Source organism: Rhamphochromis longiceps, linkage group LG15, assembly GCF_057381845.1.
Source record: "Rhamphochromis longiceps isolate RC_006_pf linkage group LG15, R_longiceps_female_GT1.1, whole genome shotgun sequence".
Classification (NCBI taxonomy): Eukaryota; Metazoa; Chordata; class Actinopteri; order Cichliformes; family Cichlidae; genus Rhamphochromis; species Rhamphochromis longiceps.
Window position 1 is genome coordinate 19988959 of NC_140571.1, and position 17680 is coordinate 20006638.

The 17680-nt window shown below is 40.1% G+C and overlaps 1 protein-coding gene across 4 annotated transcripts in view; it reads left to right on the forward strand.

Annotated features, from left to right (window-relative positions):
* The first annotated feature begins 282 nt into the window (after positions 1-282).
* The window catches only part of tbc1d32 (TBC1 domain family, member 32), a 96774-nt gene continuing 79376 nt past the window's right edge, over positions 283-17680 (forward strand). For 3 of the 4 annotated variants that reach the window (XM_085381569.1, XM_085381571.1, XM_085381572.1), the window contains exons 1-17: positions 283-356; positions 968-1130; positions 1273-1437; positions 5627-5804; positions 6058-6129; positions 6566-6691; positions 6970-7048; positions 7445-7548; positions 7640-7701; positions 7943-8087; positions 8253-8312; positions 9796-9889; positions 10982-11119; positions 12585-12674; positions 14601-14749; positions 15205-15332; positions 15814-16015. In XM_085381569.1, the coding sequence (XP_085237695.1) occupies positions 979-1130; positions 1273-1437; positions 5627-5804; positions 6058-6129; positions 6566-6691; positions 6970-7048; positions 7445-7548; positions 7640-7701; positions 7943-8087; positions 8253-8312; positions 9796-9889; positions 10982-11119; positions 12585-12674; positions 14601-14749; positions 15205-15332; positions 15814-16015 (1944 nt within the window). In that variant the 5' untranslated portion in view covers positions 283-356; positions 968-978. The remainder of the gene's footprint in view (positions 357-967; positions 1131-1272; positions 1438-5626; positions 5805-6057; positions 6130-6565; positions 6692-6969; positions 7049-7444; positions 7549-7639; positions 7702-7942; positions 8088-8252; positions 8313-9795; positions 9890-10981; positions 11120-12584; positions 12675-14600; positions 14750-15204; positions 15333-15813; positions 16016-17680) is intronic. The other variant, XM_085381570.1, reaches the window with a different exon arrangement.

Consider the following 17680-nt stretch of genomic DNA (forward strand, 5'->3'; position numbering starts at 1 on the left):
CATTGGGTCACGTGACAGTGTAGAACAGCAGTGCTGCATTCAAAACCGTAACAAAAAATCCGTCTAAATACTTTTACCTCATGTTGAATGATTTTTAAATATATTCAATAAGGTTGAAATATTCTTTAATTATCACATGACAAACAATAAAAGCAAGTATAAACTCTAAAATTAATCCAAAGACATCCTAAATATCCAGATTTTTATTAGGAAAGCCAAATTCCGATTATCGTGGAGATACCATATGGGGGTCTCCCACAATGCACCACAGTTAACACTGGACGTTTCCATAGAGATACAGTTGTGGATAGCAAAGCGCTAGCTCGATGAAGCTCTTTTATATGCACAAAGACAAGGTGACTGATTTAAAAAGCTCTGTGCGTGATGGTTTCCGTTTGCCTTCGTTGCTTTTTAGTCCAGCTTCCGTTTTAGTTTAATTTTGGCACTTTTGTTTTTCAGCTAGCAGTGTTTCAATAATGGCAGCGTCAAGCTAACAAGAGAAGGGACACATTCATTGTTGTTAGCAGCAGAATTAAGCCTTTAGATTGCAGGACAAAATCAAACTGATTGTACCGTTATTTTACATTTAATCACACATTTACGTGGTGTACACTGTCATCATTGCTGTGATCGCCTGTTTTTCCAGATAGGTAGCCAATTTTCAAACCTGTTGGTGATGAAATTTTTTCCTCCTCACTAAATGAAACCGAGAAGGGGATAATGATAAAGGACGTACGTTTTAGTAACATGCTGGAGGTAGAAATATACACATGAGCACGTTTTGGTTCGTCTGTTGTTAAGTAACTTAATCTGTTATCTTACAGAGTATTAGTTTAGATAGTTTCCTGTTATTTTTCGCCATTGGATGAGCAAATGTGTATTTTATGCTTTAGTGAATGGAAAGAAAAATGCCTCCTTTAGTCTCTTAGAAATCCCTCTGAATTAAAACCTTTTGTTTTTGACACAGCAGTAGCAGAGATGTCTGAGTTTGCTGAGGATGAGGTGGAGTTGCAGTCCTTGGTTAAGCAGTTTCTGAGAAGCATCAGTGACAAGATCTCTAGTGCTCCTTCACCTGAATGTGCTGAAGAGATCCTTCTTCACCTAGAGGAGACTGACAAGAACTTTCACAAGTGAGTCCATCATCAAACACCATAGCATTAAATGTAATGACTGGATCTAATAAAATGGGCTTTGTTATGTTTATATGGGCATGTGTTCTTTGTAGTATATATTTACAGTATAGGTGTGACTTGGTTACTTCTCTTCTTACAGTTATGAGTTTGTGAAGTACCTCCGTCAATATGTGGAGAACGCTTTAGGATCTGTGGTTGAAGAGGAAACAAACAACTTGACCAGAGAAGATGGACAACATGCAATTGGCTCGGGACACGACACTCTGATTCACGCAGTGACACAAAGGACTAGATACTCAGCTGAGTGAGTGTCTCTGAATATCTTTAGCATCTTTTTCTATTGGCCCATATTCATCATGTTTATTGTGTTTCAAACCTACTTCATTGACCCTCCATACTTTCGGATATACTGGAAAACTCCAGAACTCAACCTTCTTACTAAAAAGAATTTCAAATGCAAAACTTTGTTTTTTCTTTTGGCTGCACCTTTTAGGGTCGCCACAGAAAATCTGCCTCCATCTCACCGTATCACTTCCCTGATACCAGCTATCTACAGGGAGTGCAGAATTATTAGGCAAATGAGTATTTTGTCCACATCATCCTCTTCATGCATGTTGTCTTACTCCAAGCTGTATAGGCTCGAAAGCCTACTACCAATTAAGCATATTAGGTGATGTGCATCTCTGTAATGAGAAGGGGTGTGGTCTAATGACATCAACACCCTATATCAGGGGTGCATAATTATTAGGCAACGTCCTTTCCTTTGGCAAAATGGGTCAAAAGAAGGACTTGACAGGCTCAGAAAAGTCAAAAATAGTGAGATATCTTGCAGAGGGATGCAGCAGTCTCAAAATTGCAAAGCTTCTGAAGCGTGATCATCGAACAATCAAGCGTTTCATTCAAAATAGTCAACAGGGTCGCAAGAAGCGTGTGGAAAAACCAAGGTGCAAAATAACTGCCCATGAACTGAGAAAAGTCAAGCGTGCAGCTGCCAAGATGCCACTTGCCACCAGTTTGGCCATATTTCAGAGCTGCAACATCACTGGAGTGCCCAAAAGCACAAGGTGTGCAATACTCAGAGACATGGCCAAGGTAAGAAAGGCTGAAAGACGACCACCACTGAACAAGACACACAAGCTGAAACATCAAGACTGGGCCAAGAAATATCTCAAGACTGATTTTTCTAAGGTTTTATGGACTGATGAAATGAGAGTGAGTCTTGATGGGCCAGATGGATGGGCCCGTGGCTGGATTGGTAAAGGGCAGAGAGCTCCAGTCCGACTCAGACGCCAGCAAGGTGGAGGTGGAGTACTGGTTTGGGCTGGTATCATCAAAGATGAGCTTGTGGGGCCTTTTCGGGTTGAGGATGGAGTCAAGCTCAACTCCCAGTCCTACTGCCAGTTTCTGGAAGACACCTTCTTCAAGCAGTGGTACAGGAAGAAGTCTGCATCCTTCAAGAAAAACATGATTTTCATGCAGGACAATGCTCCATCACACGCGTCCAAGTACTCCACAGCGTGGCTGGCAAGAAAGGGTATAAAAGAAGAAAAACTAATGACATGGCCTCCTTGTTCACCTGATCTGAACCCCATTGAGAACCTGTGGTCCATCATCAAATGTGAGATTTACAAGGAGGGAAAACAGTACACCTCTCTGAACAGTGTCTGGGAGGCTGTGGTTGCTGCTGCACGCAGTGTTGATGGTGAACAGATCAAAACACTGACAGAATCCATGGATGGCAGGCTTTTGAGTGTCCTTGCAAAGAAAGGTGGCTATATTGGTCGCTGATTTGTTTTTGTTTTGTTTTTGAATGTCAGAAATGTATATTTGTGAATGTGGAGATGTTATATTGGTTTCACTGGTAAAAAATAAATAATTGAAATGGGTATATATTTGTTTTTTGTTAAGTTGCCTAATAATTATGCACAGTAATAGTCACCTGCACACACAGATATCCCCCTAAAATAGCTAAAACTAAAAACAAACTAAAAACTACTTCCAAAAACATTCAGCTTTGATATTAATGAGTTTTTTGGGTTCATTGAGAACATGGTTGTTGTTCAATAATAAAATTATTCCTCAAAAATACAACTTGCCTAATAATTCTGCACTCCCTGTATATATCCTCCCTTACTGCCATGAAATTCCTCTTAAAATAGAATTGCATTGACTGTCTTCTCCATCTTCAACATCATTTTCCCAATAAATTCACTATCCCACTGGGTAAATGGTCTGGTACTTCTATACTGCTTTTCTGCTTTGTATTTATTTTTTAAATTCATTTTTGCCCCTGCATCCTGTCCAGCAGTGAGGCAATCAGAATTGTTGTCTGAAGGTCAAGAATATTAGAATATTTTATTTTGATTTATTACAATCATAACGAAGAAGACCGGTGGACGGAAAAGGAAAAGACGAAAGAAGTTGAGGAGAACGTTATGGAGAAGGATAGGGAGAGAAAAAATGAGGAGAGAGAGAAAAAACACTGAGAATCTGCTTCAAGACCTGGTGAGGGAAAAAAGTAACACAGCAGAGAAACCACAGCAACAGCTAACATATGCATAAATAACAGTAAATAATGAATAATACATTTTACTGAACAGCACACAGTACTAATAATACAAGATATTTTTAGAGGCAGCAGCCAACTACAATAGTGTGTCTGTGAGTATCTGTTTGTACACCTCTGTGCGTGAGCACGCTTGTGTTCAAAAGGTATCTTCATGGAAATGTCTAGTGTTTGTGTGGGACACCACAGCCCTGCCCCCCAAGAATCACCAATGCATTAGTGGGTGGGGGCACCAGCCACTGGCAGGGCATGTGGCAGGGCCATATAGGCCCCCACACCTGACCTGATACACAAACAAACAGGCATACACAGACACAAGCATGAATTCACTACCATGGAGACACGCTGAAAAAATGAATGCAGTACACACACTCCCCATACACACTTTATACTCTCAGGTCCAGGCACCAATGCCTAAAGAGGGGCAATCAGCCCCTAAACACAGGAGATGGTCCCTTTCGCTCTTTTCTGCTTTAACTGAGCACTTTTTAAGCGTTATCACACACACGCAGAAATCTTTCTAACATTTGCACACACACTCTGATGGAAGCGTATAGGCAGGTGATCAAGCTAGCAGCCTCCAGATTTGCATGTGACTCACTTTACCTCCTGAGCCACAACTACCACACACACATGCGCTCAGCTCCATCTCAGCTGTCCAGCCTCAGCTGTCCTGTCGATGACCTTCACTCTGTCACCTCTAGCTCCACCTCCTGACTTTTCTCTTAGCTACCCTTTCTAATCTGAGCAACATAAGTGGTCTTACTGCCATCTCATACTCTAAACCTACCTTTTTATTAAGGCTGCTACCTTAATTCTCTTCTCCACCTACTCCACCTTACCTGCACACTCTCTCCTTACCTTTTTTTGTGCACTCCCCATTGATTTGGATCATAACCCCACCTCTAGTACCTCTATTCCTTGCATCACCATTCACCTTTCCATTTGCCTCACTCGCTCACACATTTTTTTCTGTCTTGATACCGCTGACTTTCATTCCTCTTCTTTCTACTGCACATCTCCGTGTCTGTAGGCTCTCCTCTACCTGCTCCCCACTCTCAATACAGATCACAATGTTGTCTGCGAGCAACACAGTCCACAGAGACTCCTGCCCAACCTCATCTGTAAACCTGTCCATCACCACAAACAAGAAGAGGCTCTAGTACAAATCTGTGTCCTACATTTTCATATAAAGCTGCCACCGGTGTTTTTGTACACAGGGGACATTTTGGCACTTCAAAAGAGGTTTTAGTGAGATTCAAAAGATAAATGTTAGGAACTGAAAGTGGAAAATGGGACTTAAGAACCTCTGCACATGTCCTTAATAGTAATTTGTCAAATTTGTACAAGCAAATACTTGACTTTCTGCTCTTAGCTCATTTCTCATCCACAGTCTCTATATTTTACACTGAATAAGCCAACTAAACTCCACTGTTTTGAACCTGTCAGTGACATCTTGGGTTTACTGTTTAGAGCCTGGGTGTACCGAACTCTCATGGTGACTTTAAGTAGCAGTTGGATTTAGTTAGTTGTATTTAATTTCAGTTTTAAGAGAACTTACTGTCATGTGTAGCCATCTCCCATAATCCCATTCTTAGCCAAAACCCTGGATTAATGTTCTTTAATAAGAAGCTATCCAAGGCCATCAAATGTATTTGTGGTATTAAAGTTAAGTTGTCAGTTGGCGGTTATTTTAAAAAGTGGATAAATCTCATTTGTATTTACAGTATATTTCTTTCTTTTTTTCCATATTGGATAACTGCACCATCCAATCTCAGCGCTGAATTTCCCTGCTTTCAGCTATAAATTGATGCAGTAATTACCTTTCACTTGAGTTTCATATGAAGCAATGTTTAGGCTTGCTGTGACTCATGCAATCATATTGGTTGACCTAGTTTAGCTCATTCACTTTCTCTCTTTATGACAGGTACCAGCAGATGATACACACCTTAAAAAACACCATGATAACAGTTGTGGAGTCTTTAAAAAACAAGTCTGAGGAGGACCAGCTGAGAAAGGAGGAGACGCACCAAGAGAAGCAGCATAGGCAGTCCAACATCCAGTTCACTGACAACTGCTCTGACAGTGGCTCGTCCTTCAGTCGGGTTAGAGAAAACTGCTTACAAATGATGCCAATAAACGCTTGTTTTATTAATTTTTTGCCTTTATGTTGTATTCTGGCCCCAATTTCTGGATGACATTAATTTCACAAGTTTCTTTCTTTCCATGATACATGGAACGGGGGTGAAAATCAATCTTTAGACATAGAGTGAAGCTGTTTTGAGAGATATTTTCTTTTTGCTTTTTGGTGAGTAATGACGCTTTCCCCCCCATTTCCTGTCTTTTTTTCATTCCCAGAGTTATGGATTCTTTAGACAAGAGCAGCTGCAAATTTTGGCTGAAAAGCTTGACTCCAGCAAGCCCAAAGAGGTAAACAACTTAGACATATCTTTTGGTTTTTCTTTAGGTCACTGGAGGATTCTGTAGCACAAATCCATCTTTCCCAGTTAGATGATCAGGTCTCTTCAAAGAGTTGCAGGCAAGAGCGAGAAAAATGTCCCTTTAATCTTTCTGTAGATTTCTAATCAGGGTTTTTTTTCTTTGTCTTAATCTTTTAACTTGACATTATCTTCACATTTATCCATGTTGGAAAAACTGGAGATGGTCTTGTTTAATTTTGCACTTAAACTGATTTTGAATCAGTTTGAGTGAAACGGTCGCTGTTTGTTGGCACAGTTAGCACTTGCAAGTAGGGTTGCAAGTAGACATTGGTTTGTGTAAAGGGTTAACCAGCTAAAAGGTTACGAACCACTCCTCGGCATAATTGGCAGTGTAGTCCAGGTGCTTGATGTGAGTCTGTGTGTAGGTGCGTTGGGAGGCTCTGAAGGTCCTCTGCCGTGCTCCTACATCTGATGTGCTTAGCTGTGAGAGCTGGAGCAGCCTGCGTCTGAACCTCTGCGTAGCTCTGAGCGAGCCGGATCCCGACCTCAGTGTGAGTCCTGAGCAGCCTCATCTGCACACTGCAGTAAAATAAGTAGCATTAATCATTTATTCATTAATAAATAAATCAATAATAACCATGTTGTTGTTATTAACGATTTTATGCTTTATAATTGAACATTGAAAAACCTGTTCCTCATTCCACGGATCCTTAATCTTCTTTCTGTTCTTCTCACTGAATTTTCTTATCATTTAGAACGTAGGTATCATTGATTGGTTATATAAATGGCTGTGAATGTATGTTCACGCGTGTCATCTCACCTCTGTCAGGATAATGCGCTGCGATTCTTTGCTAAAAGCCTCTCATCCTCTCCTCTGAATGTGACACGAGAAATTTACACAAGCCTGGGTAGGTAACTCTCAATGGACCCTTCTGGGTTTTAATGTAGTGTGCTGAACTGTTGTGTTTGAATTAAACAAAGATGTTTTTTAAAAAGTAAAATAAAAAAAAAAGTATATCTTAAAGGGTCACTTGTTTATTTACAGAGCAAATGAAAAGCAGCTTGTTATTCAGTGACACATGGGAAGTAGTTTTGGTTTTATGTTTAGATGGAAGGAGATGTTTGGTTTGTGGATTTTATGGGACGAGGTTACTTTCAGGAAATTTCCAAGCAGAAAATGCAACTGTACTAATGTGATCCATGTTACTTACTGTATCTTTGAGTGGTTGTAGCTCACTGCTATACATCCAAAATCCATATTATCTTGTGTGGCTTGTAATAAGAATTTGCCTTTGAATGTGCAGCTAAATCTGTGGAGTCAAGTTTTCTGTCCCATAAGCTGAGCTTTCCAAGTGGCTCAGCTACCATTGACGTTAACAGGCCTGAGATCAGTCGTCTCCTCAAGCAGGTACAGCAACTTTTCTACAAGAGCTTCTTAACTATATCATGTCAAAAATAAAGTGCACACACTGTTTTTCTCTCTGTGTGTCTTGTTTCAGATTCGACTGATGAATGATTTTCAAAAGGAGGTGACTAACTTCTGGATACGTCATCCAGAGAAGTAAGTTGTCTTTATCTTGTTTCTTGATTGTGTGCCCAACCATCACGGACTATCCAGATGCTACTTTTCAAATCTGATGTATAAAAAAAAGAACACTTAGTACGTTTTTAAATGATTCATTTTAAGAGGGTGTGAAATTTGACCCACAAATACATATCACTTAATATACGTAATTATTTATAGAATGATGGAACGGACTGTGAACTTATTTTGTGTTTTTGTTTCTCGACCTTGCTTATAGATACATGGAAGAAGTTATAGAAAACACCTTTTCCCTGCTGTCCTTCCATCACGAACATGGCTCACCAGGAACTGAGAGAGTCCTGGAACCAGTTCACTTACTGGCTTTACTGGATGTAAAAGCCACTTGGTTTAAAAAGTGGATGGTGTGTATGCCCACAGTTTCAGATTTACACAGACTGAATTTTTGTATGAACCGCTGTGTTTGTGTATTGCATTTTAATGTTTTGATCTCCATCCTCTCTTGTTTATATTGCACTCTGTAACGTATATTTTTTCTGGTTTTCTCCTGGCCTCTGCCTCCCTCTCAGCATGGCTACTACAGCAGGGCTGTGATTCTCAGACTCCTGGAGAGAAAATACAAGTCTGTGGTGAGTGGTTTACTCAATAATAAGGATCTTTCACTGCTTTGTACTTCTGAAAGGTCTGAGACAAGAGGGGAGCAAATGAACATCAAAAGGATTAACCCGAGTCAATACTGGATATTTGAGGACAGTACAGATAGATATTATTAGGGATTTTTTTTTTTTAAAGTCAATATCAAGATATTCTCTCTCACATGCTTTCTGTCCATATATATGCATATAGTTGGAGCTAAATTAAAAGGGAATATATTACCATCTGCTAAGCTGTGATACTACTCTCTGTGCTTCAAATGATACTGAGTGCTCTGTAAACACTGCTGGACAAAATATGTCTTTACAACATTTCTAACTGACCCTCACACATTTCTTTGCTTTGTGGTTGAATAAAAGACATTTTTTTTTCTGTTGGTGCATATTTGACAACAAAAATCCTGAAATTATTATATCTGTGAGATAGTGGCTGATAGTATCAGGCAAACATTATATTGGCCTGGTTCTTGGGTCATCCAAAAGGCATCAAAACTTGCATCTAAAACAGACATTGTGCTCATGAGAAAGCAAAGCTGTGATTGGACCAGAGGAAACTGGTGAACTGATGAAAATCTTGGTTTTTCCCAAACAAATCCATTTACCTGCAGAGCCCAAGGGTGACCTGTTTCCATATTGAAATGCTGTAGTCAGCCTCCAAAAGTTGATTCTGTTCATCTGGACGTAGCGTTTTCAGTGGGAGAAACGTTTCGCCACTCATCCAAGTGACTTGCTCATTCTCAGCTGACTGCAGGTTTTCCCAATCTTATAAACAGCACATTTGCATAATGACAGAAAATGCTACAGTCAGCATTTTCTGGTTTGGTTTTTGGGCCTTATTGAGAACCTTCTCCTAAATTCTACCTTTACTAAGATGTAAACTTGTTGAAAAGCTAAAGAGATTTTCCAAAAGACTGGCTGTATCTAACTGCTTCTGACACCTCCTATGAAAATGGTCCTGTTTGTGTCATTTTGTGGGGTGCAGGTGTAAATCACAGCCAAACAGTTCAGTGTACTGGTCTTTTAGACAAAAGGGCACAGAACAGGAGTGGCACTTTGACATTCAAGAATTGGTCTTTTTTTTTTAGCTCAAACCTCCCTTTTAACTGTGACTTTAGAAGAGTTACTGTGGAATCGCCGCTGAAACTTTCTCTAAAGAAACTGCCAATATCTTTCTGAAACACTGTAAGCCTAAACTGCTCTTGCATCGCAGGGCATTAAAATTCCCCACAGTGCTTGGATTTAGATTAAAAGCATGGCTTCTAGTCTTAAATCTCTTGATTGGATAAGAGGAGGTTGCACTGAGATTCTGACTGAATTTTTAAGTAATTGTTCAGTTTTTGGCCTGTTTATGACAGTAGTCTACAAATTTGGCAATGCACATTAGCCGTCGTCATTTTATTCAGCTAATTTAACATGCTTAGCATCCGAAGCAACATGCATTATATCTTTTCTTTCACAGGCTGTAGCAGCTCTTCAGCAGTGCATCAAGTACAATGAGTCCTGTGAACGTTTCACAAATGAGACAACTGAGTCAGGGGAGCAGCGGAGCATTGGCAAGTTAAAAAAAAACAACCACTCCCTAATCTCATTATTTCTTCATCAGGTTTGTGTACTCTCTCAGGCATATTCAAATACCAAACTTCACTCTGGGCCTCTCCCTGTGTGCTAAGCATCAGCACATTTGCAGTAATGCTGATTTAATGTGTCTTGTGAAACAAACCAAAAAATAAAACTCTCAGAGTGAACTACTGTGAAAGTCTAATGAGAAAGTAATGCTTCATTTGAAGCCTTTGAGTGTTCGTACCTAGACTTTGCCATCATTTATTCAGCTTCTTTTATGCACAGACATTAAAACATAGGTGGACAGAGGAAAAATGGTGGAAAGGACAAGTTATAACACTGACAAATTGGCATAGCAACACTTCAGGAATACATTACATATTACATGACGCAGTCCAGTTTTGAATGACGTTCTCAACAATGTGTACAAACAAGAGGCAATACTGGAGATTATCGACAGCCCTTTGCATCACCATTAAGTGTTTTTTTTTTCTCAAATTTTAGGAAACATTTTTTAATGAATTCCTTCTAACTTTTTTACGAAATTATCTGTTTGTGTCAAGTATTTGATAAATTAAAAATAACATGATAATTATAGAGTAACATGGACATGGTGCATATCCATTTGCAAAGCTACGTGCTAAAATGGAATAAACCAGAATGAATACAGGTGCAGATGGGGCATAAGGGAATGCAAGTGGAGCCTGTTATCTCCTGTAAGCCAGCTGGCTCCTTGAGACTGAACATTGTGACCTTGTCTTGGATAAGTTGCGATATGCCAGTTCCCTCGCCACTGATATAGTCCTCATAAAAGACATAGTTTTTTTCCGAGCTGTGCCTCTTTTGGCTTTCTGCTCTCTAGAGACACTGCAAGCCTGACACATTTTTTCACCTGTCAGTCTCATTGTAATTCTGAGGCCTTTGATATGAACAGTGTGAAAACTGTGTCCATCTCAGTGCTGCCACATTTTTTTTCCACATTGTTTTCTTCTCTTTTTCTCATTTTAGTTCCTTAAATCATCTGTTACAATATCAGTAATATATTGTAACAATGTATCACTTTGATTTTTCTCTTAATGTTTCAGGTTTGGTACAGAGGAGTGTTTATTCTGGAAAAGAGCTCGAGTATTGCTGCTTTGTTCACTCTCTGTGTGTCCTAGGGAAGCTCATCATCTACACCAATGGAAAAAAGCTCTTTCCCATCAAAATAAGGAAATACAAAGGTTTGATGGTGCAGGATTATGTTACATAACTCAACATGTCGTCTGTTGTATCATCTTGACACTGATCTTGAGAGTTTATTGCCATGTACAGATCGTCATATCTCCTTTAGTAGATGTAATCTTTATAGTGCAGGACTGTGTCTGATCAGCATGTATAATCCTCCCTCGAACAGAGATTTTAGCCCTCCACCCCACTGTAATTACTAATAAAGTTACATAATAGTTACATTTCACTTAGTCAGTTGATTAAAGCAGACTCATCATCTGAATTTCCTGAACTGTAATTGATTTACTAATTAATAACTCCTCTCAGGACATTCGTGTACAGTCAAATCACCCCTGTTTTGTAATTTTATCCAACATAGGTTACACAACTAGGGTGTTGACCAGCAACTCATGGATAATGACCACATCTTCAAGTGTTGACCTGGATACCCTATCTGTGTGTTATAGTTTATCACCTCCTAAAGCTTTCACTGCAGTTTTTTTAAAAACATGTACTATGACATTTTAAAATCTAAGTGCGGTATTCTACCAGGATTTTTTATTTTTTTATTTTTGTGAGAGCACCACTGACGCCAGGTGTTCACATATGTAGCTGTCTGGAGTCTGGAGTTCAGTATAACTTCAATTCACTGTCCTGCCACACAGTCGCAGTCTGTTCTGCCTTCAGATTTTTAGCAGTATATTCAGTGTTTAGTGTTTTCAGTTTAACATTTTCTTGTTATAGTTATAGTTTTATTTAATATAATGTATATATAGTTATACCATGGCGCTTTATGTACTCATGCTACGACTATACAACACTATAATAATAATGAGAAACCAAGCAATAAATTGATTCCTTATGAGGAAGAATTCGGTGAATGTGGGGAAACAAGAGAATCTCTTTTTTAAGAGTTCTTCAGGTTGTCTCACAGGTTACAGGGGGAGACAAAGATGTAGAGAGAAGAGATGAACATAGAAAGAAAGGACACAGTGTTTGAACTGTAGACCATCTGCACCTATAGGATGGTACTGGGAGATGAATCATTCAAGGTTAATGGCATGAAACAGATGCACAGTGAGAAAAGGAGAGATCTGAATATCTTTTTCTTAGTTTTCTTAAATGTTTTTAATTTTCTTTTTTTTTTCAGAACAAAGTCCTACTCCCAAATATTTTCTTTTATTTAAAGTTTTAGAAAAGCAGAAGCTCTCTTTATTGTAGTACGTGCAACCAGGAACTGTTGGTGATATTTAGGCTTGTAATGAAATGTCATATTAAGACACTTTTAAAAGTCTGTGGATACTAAAACCCACTGTGCACATAATATGTTAAGTGAACTACACACAAGGGGCTGATCCTTGTCTCTAAGGTTACCTTAACTTTTGATATGGACTATTTCCTTACCCACCTAATATTTTTAGTCGCTGTCTAGACACGGTGACTATCAACTGATTGATTGATTTATTATGTCTATTTCAGATCCTGTTACCCTGACAGACCTCGTTGTCATCCTGCTTAACATAATGTATAAACACCCTAGACCTCTGGACAGGGATTCCTCACACACAGGTAGGGCATGCATACGCACACGCGGGTATATAGTAGAATTTCAGCTTCCTTATTGGTCTCTGTTCAGATAGGAGAATTTCAAATCAACTGCTGAGGTAGGTTAGTGACCCAACGTATGAGATGGAAAAAGAACTCCTCGGGCCATATCTTTTATCTCTTAACCTTGTACTGAGTCGTGTAGTACTTAATTTGTCTCCTTGAAGACTTTATTGCCCCATTCATTCTCATGAATTACGTTAGAGAAATGTTGGTCCAGTGATCAATATTGTTCCCCACCTTGACTTTGTCAGAGGGTAATCTCCTTTGGCTGAGACAGAGAGTCATGCTGACTAAGACAGATATTTATATTAATATTTTACCTGCTGTCTGATGCAGATCACATGAAGCATTCTTGAGATTGTATTTTGAGCAGCAATATGATACAGCACAGTGCACTCTGCGACAGATTTAGTCTCGAATGGAGGGTAAGATGTTTGAATTTAAAGCCCCATTAGGCTAAGTTTCCAGCTATAACACAAACATGACTTGTAAATCTTCACTTTTGTAATTTTCTCTTGTTACACAACATTGAACTCTAGTTATACGTGGCTTTTAATAGTCTTAGAGTTATGTGCATGTAGTATTAAAAGCAACAACATTCTTATAAAGATTGGTCCCAGATATTCATTTATGATCCTCACAGACATCATCTGTGTTCTCTGTATCTTTGGGCATGTATTGGCATATATCAGAAATAAAGTGCTTCTCAAAAGCGCTTTACTTGTTCCACAGTTTGTCATGTTAGAGCCTTAGTCCAAAATGGATTCAATTAATTTTTCACCTCAAAATCCTACACATAGTACTCCTTAATGACAAAGTGAAAAAGTTTGCTTAGAGTTCTTTTGTTTATTAAAAATATAATAACAAGAATATACCACGTATTTAAGTATCCACAGTCTTTGCTCGTCACTTTGTTAAAGCGCCTATGGCAGCAGTTACAGCCTGAAGTCTCTTTGGGTATGATGCTACAAGCTTGGCACATCTATTTTTTTTGCAGTTGCTCCCATTCTTCTTACCACAACCTCTCAAGCTCCATCTGGCTGGTTGCATTAGTACACAGCCATTTCACAATAGTTCGCTCAAGGACATTCACACAGTGGTCCAGAAACCACTCCTTTGTTATCTTGTCGTCCTGCTGGAAAATGAACCTTAGACCCAGTCTGTGTTCAGAGCCTTTTGGAGTACGTTATCATTAACTACGTCTGAACTTTTCTTCGTTCATCTTTCCCAGTTCCTGCTAACAAAAAACATCCACACCACCATGCTTCAGTGTAGGGATGTTATTGGCCAGGTGATGAGTGGCACCTGGTTTCCTCTAGACATGGCGCTTAGCATTCAGGCCAAAAACTTTTGTTTCATCAGACCAGATAATTTAGTTTCTCCGGGTCTGAGAGTCCTCCAGGTGCATTTTGGGAAAAAACTCCAGGTTGGGTGTCATGTGTCTTTTACTGACTGGCTACTGTCTGGCTACTATATAGGCCTGGTGGACTGCTGTAGAAATAGTTATTCTCTTGTAAGGTTCTTCTCTCTCCATAGAGGAATGCTGAAACTGTGTCTGTTTGAGGTGAAACATGAATTTAAGCCATTGTGGAATAAGGCTGTGATATGAGAAAAAGTCGGTGGATATATGCATATCTCAAAATAGTGGAAATACAAGTTCATTGGCCACTTTGTTAGGTACAACTTGCTAGTATTGGCTTGAATCATCTTACTGACATGAAAGCAGCACAAAATGGTCATTGATTGCATATTTAGGTGATCTAAAAGTGTAAACCTAGTGGGCAGATATAATCCTAGTGGGTATTAATGTAATTAGATGATTTCATATGCATTTAATTCAGCTAATTAATGTCGTTAAATGCATATTAATTCATTTACTTTCGGTAGGTTCGGACGTCCTGTCGCCCAGCACCCTTGTGATGGAGGTGCTTTGGATGCTATGTGAACAGACAGAATGCGCTACAGAGTGTCTCTATCAGACTCCAGTTATAGAGAAGCTACTAACTCCTGTTATAGCGCTGCTCAATGGACAGAAGGTCACAAGCATACCTACACGCACACACACACACACACACACACGCACACACACACACACACACACACACACACACACACACACACACCATTTGCAGATTACAAAAAAGGTTTTTGATTCATACAGTTTCAAGTGTAAAGTGTCCAACCATGACTTTCTACTCATAGTAAATAAGCATGTAAACTACTTTCCTTTTACATTTTTAGTGCAATAATTTTCAAATGGAGACTCCTCATCTTAAGAGTAACATAGCTGTCCTCTGCGTAAGGACTTGTCATCGTTCAGCCTTCCAGAAAATGGAATTACAGAGGCTTTGGTTATGAAATGTAGTAGTTTTTTCTTCAGTTCCATTATTGTGAAAGATAAATGTGTTATTTCAGTGTTGAGTATCTGTTCAGGTGCCAATTTTTCTGAAGCAGTTGGTAATTTTGTGTGTTTATTTTCTGTGCTTTGCAGGCTGAGTTAAAGTCTCCTGCAGCAACCCTGAGTCTCATTGCAGATATTCTGGCTCGTATTGCAAACACAGACAGAGGATTAGCGCTCTTCTTATTTGAGAAGAATCTCGTCGCAGCCCACAGTGAGAGGTGAGATGTTGTGATTAAATTCGCAGCGTCGTTTTGTCATTCTTGATAGTAATGAATAAATTACATTTTCCTAACTTAGCTGGAAGATTTTAATACAGAGTTAAATTTGCATAGCAAATCCTGCTTATTCTGCACCGAGAGCAGATTGGAACATGAGGCTGCTGCTGGTTTGTGAGCAGCTGGGGTTATATTATACTGCGTTATATTCTGTTGCCTGACAATGACTAGTCTGCACTGTAGTTTCCTTCAGTCTGTCCAGAAACACATTCTATTGTTGTGAATGACCAAGAATGTATTTACCAACCACCTATGGCTTCACTTCTGTATGCTAGCTCATTAAAAATGTGAGTGTATGAAAGTGCTTTGGAGACCTCCAGTGTAGGCATGTAAAGCCACAAGTTGAAATTGCTATACTTACAATCTAAAAATCTCATGTTGTGGCTCTATAATAAACATTGTCTTTTTTCACCCTCGTCTGCAGAACCTTTGCTGCTCATATCATCGTACAGTTCACCCAGAGGCTGCTCGACAAGGAATTGCCATCGTTGTGTGAATCTGATATGCCCCATTCATTATGTGGAGCCTTTATTTTAGTTTGTCGGCAGATGTACAACACCTGCGAGGGTCTGCAGGTTCTACGACCCTACGGCCTGCACAAAGCTTTAGCTGCTGCGTGGAAAAAGGTACATGTAACTAATTTGTGCTATTTGCAGAGACTTTATTATTTGACGTGGAGCTATTATAGATTCAAAGATTCAGGATTCAAGATTCAAAGTGTCTATTGTCATGTGTTCAAAGAAAAAAATGCATTTCTTTGTGCAATGAAATTCTTTCTTTGCTGTCCACCCACAGATGCTGATTAATATATACAATAGAAATAGAACAGACAAAATACAAATAGTACAAATAAATAAATGAAGACAGAAAAGGAGACAAAATATTGAAGTGTGAAACAGAGATGTGTGCAAAAGAGCTATAGCTTAATAATTAATACAGGTTAATTATTATTACTGTTCAAAAATAGTTCAGCTGTTCAAGAGTCTGACAGCAGTGGGGAAGAAGGAGTTGTTGAGTCGGGATGTTCTGGATTTCACACTTCTAAACCTTCGTCCCGATGGCAGAAGTGTGAACAGTCCGTGTTGGGGGTGTGTGGGGTCTTTGAGGATGGAGGCAGCTCTCCTCTGGACTCTGTGATGGTAGATGCTCTGCAGAGAGGGCAGCAGAATCCTGATGATCTTCTCTGCAGTTGTTATTACTCTCTGCAGGAGTTTGCTGCAGTGATGCAGCTGGTCAGCGTGCTCTCCACAATGCAGCTGTAGAACTTGCTGAGGATCGTGGCCGACATACCAAATTTCCTCAGCCTCCTCAGGAAATACAGCTGCTGCTGCGCCTTCTTAACCAGCTGTGAGGTTTTCAGTGTCCAGGTGAGGTCCTCAGAGATGTAGACGCCCAGGTATCTAAAGCTGCTCACCCTCTCCACTTCAAGGCCTCGTCCCAGTGGCCCCCAGGATTACAGGCCCGTGGCACTGACCTCCCACATCATGAAGACCCTGGAAAGGCTCATCCTGGACCAGCTGCGACCCATAGTAAGACCACATCTGGATCCCCTTCAGTTCGCTTATCAGCCTCGTCTCGGAACAGAGGACGCCATCATCTACCTGCTCAATCGTGTCTACACCCATCTGGACCAGCCGGCGAGCACTGTGAGGGTCATGTTTTTTGACTTTTCCAGTGCTTTCAACACCATCAGGCCGACCCTCCTGGGTGATAAGCTAACAGCGATGCAGGTGGATGCTTCTCTGGTGTCCTGGATTGTTGATTACCTGACAGGAAGACCACAATATGTACGTCTCCCACAGTGTGTGTCTGACAAGGTGATTAGCAACACAGGGGCACCACAGGGGACTGTCCTCTCCCCCTTCCTCTTCACCCTCTACACCACAGACTTCAGCCACTGCACAGAGACCTGCCATCTTCAGAAGTTTTCTGATGACTCTGCGGTGGTTGGATGCATCAGCAGGGATGATGAGACAGAGTACCGGGCTGTGGTCGACTCCTTTGTCACGTGGTGTGAGCAGAATCATCTGCAGCTCAACGTGGCAAAGACCAAGGAACTGATCGTGGACTTCAGGAAGACCAGGAAACACTTGACCCCTGTTTCAATCCAGGGGGTCAGTGTTGACATTGTGGAGGACTATAAATACCTTGGAGTACACATTGACAATAAACTGGACTGGGCTAAAAACACCACAGCACTTTACAGGAAGGGCCAGAGTCGTCTCTATTTTTTGAGGCGACTGAGGTCCTTCAACATCTGCCAGAAAATGCTGAGGATTTTCTATGAGTCT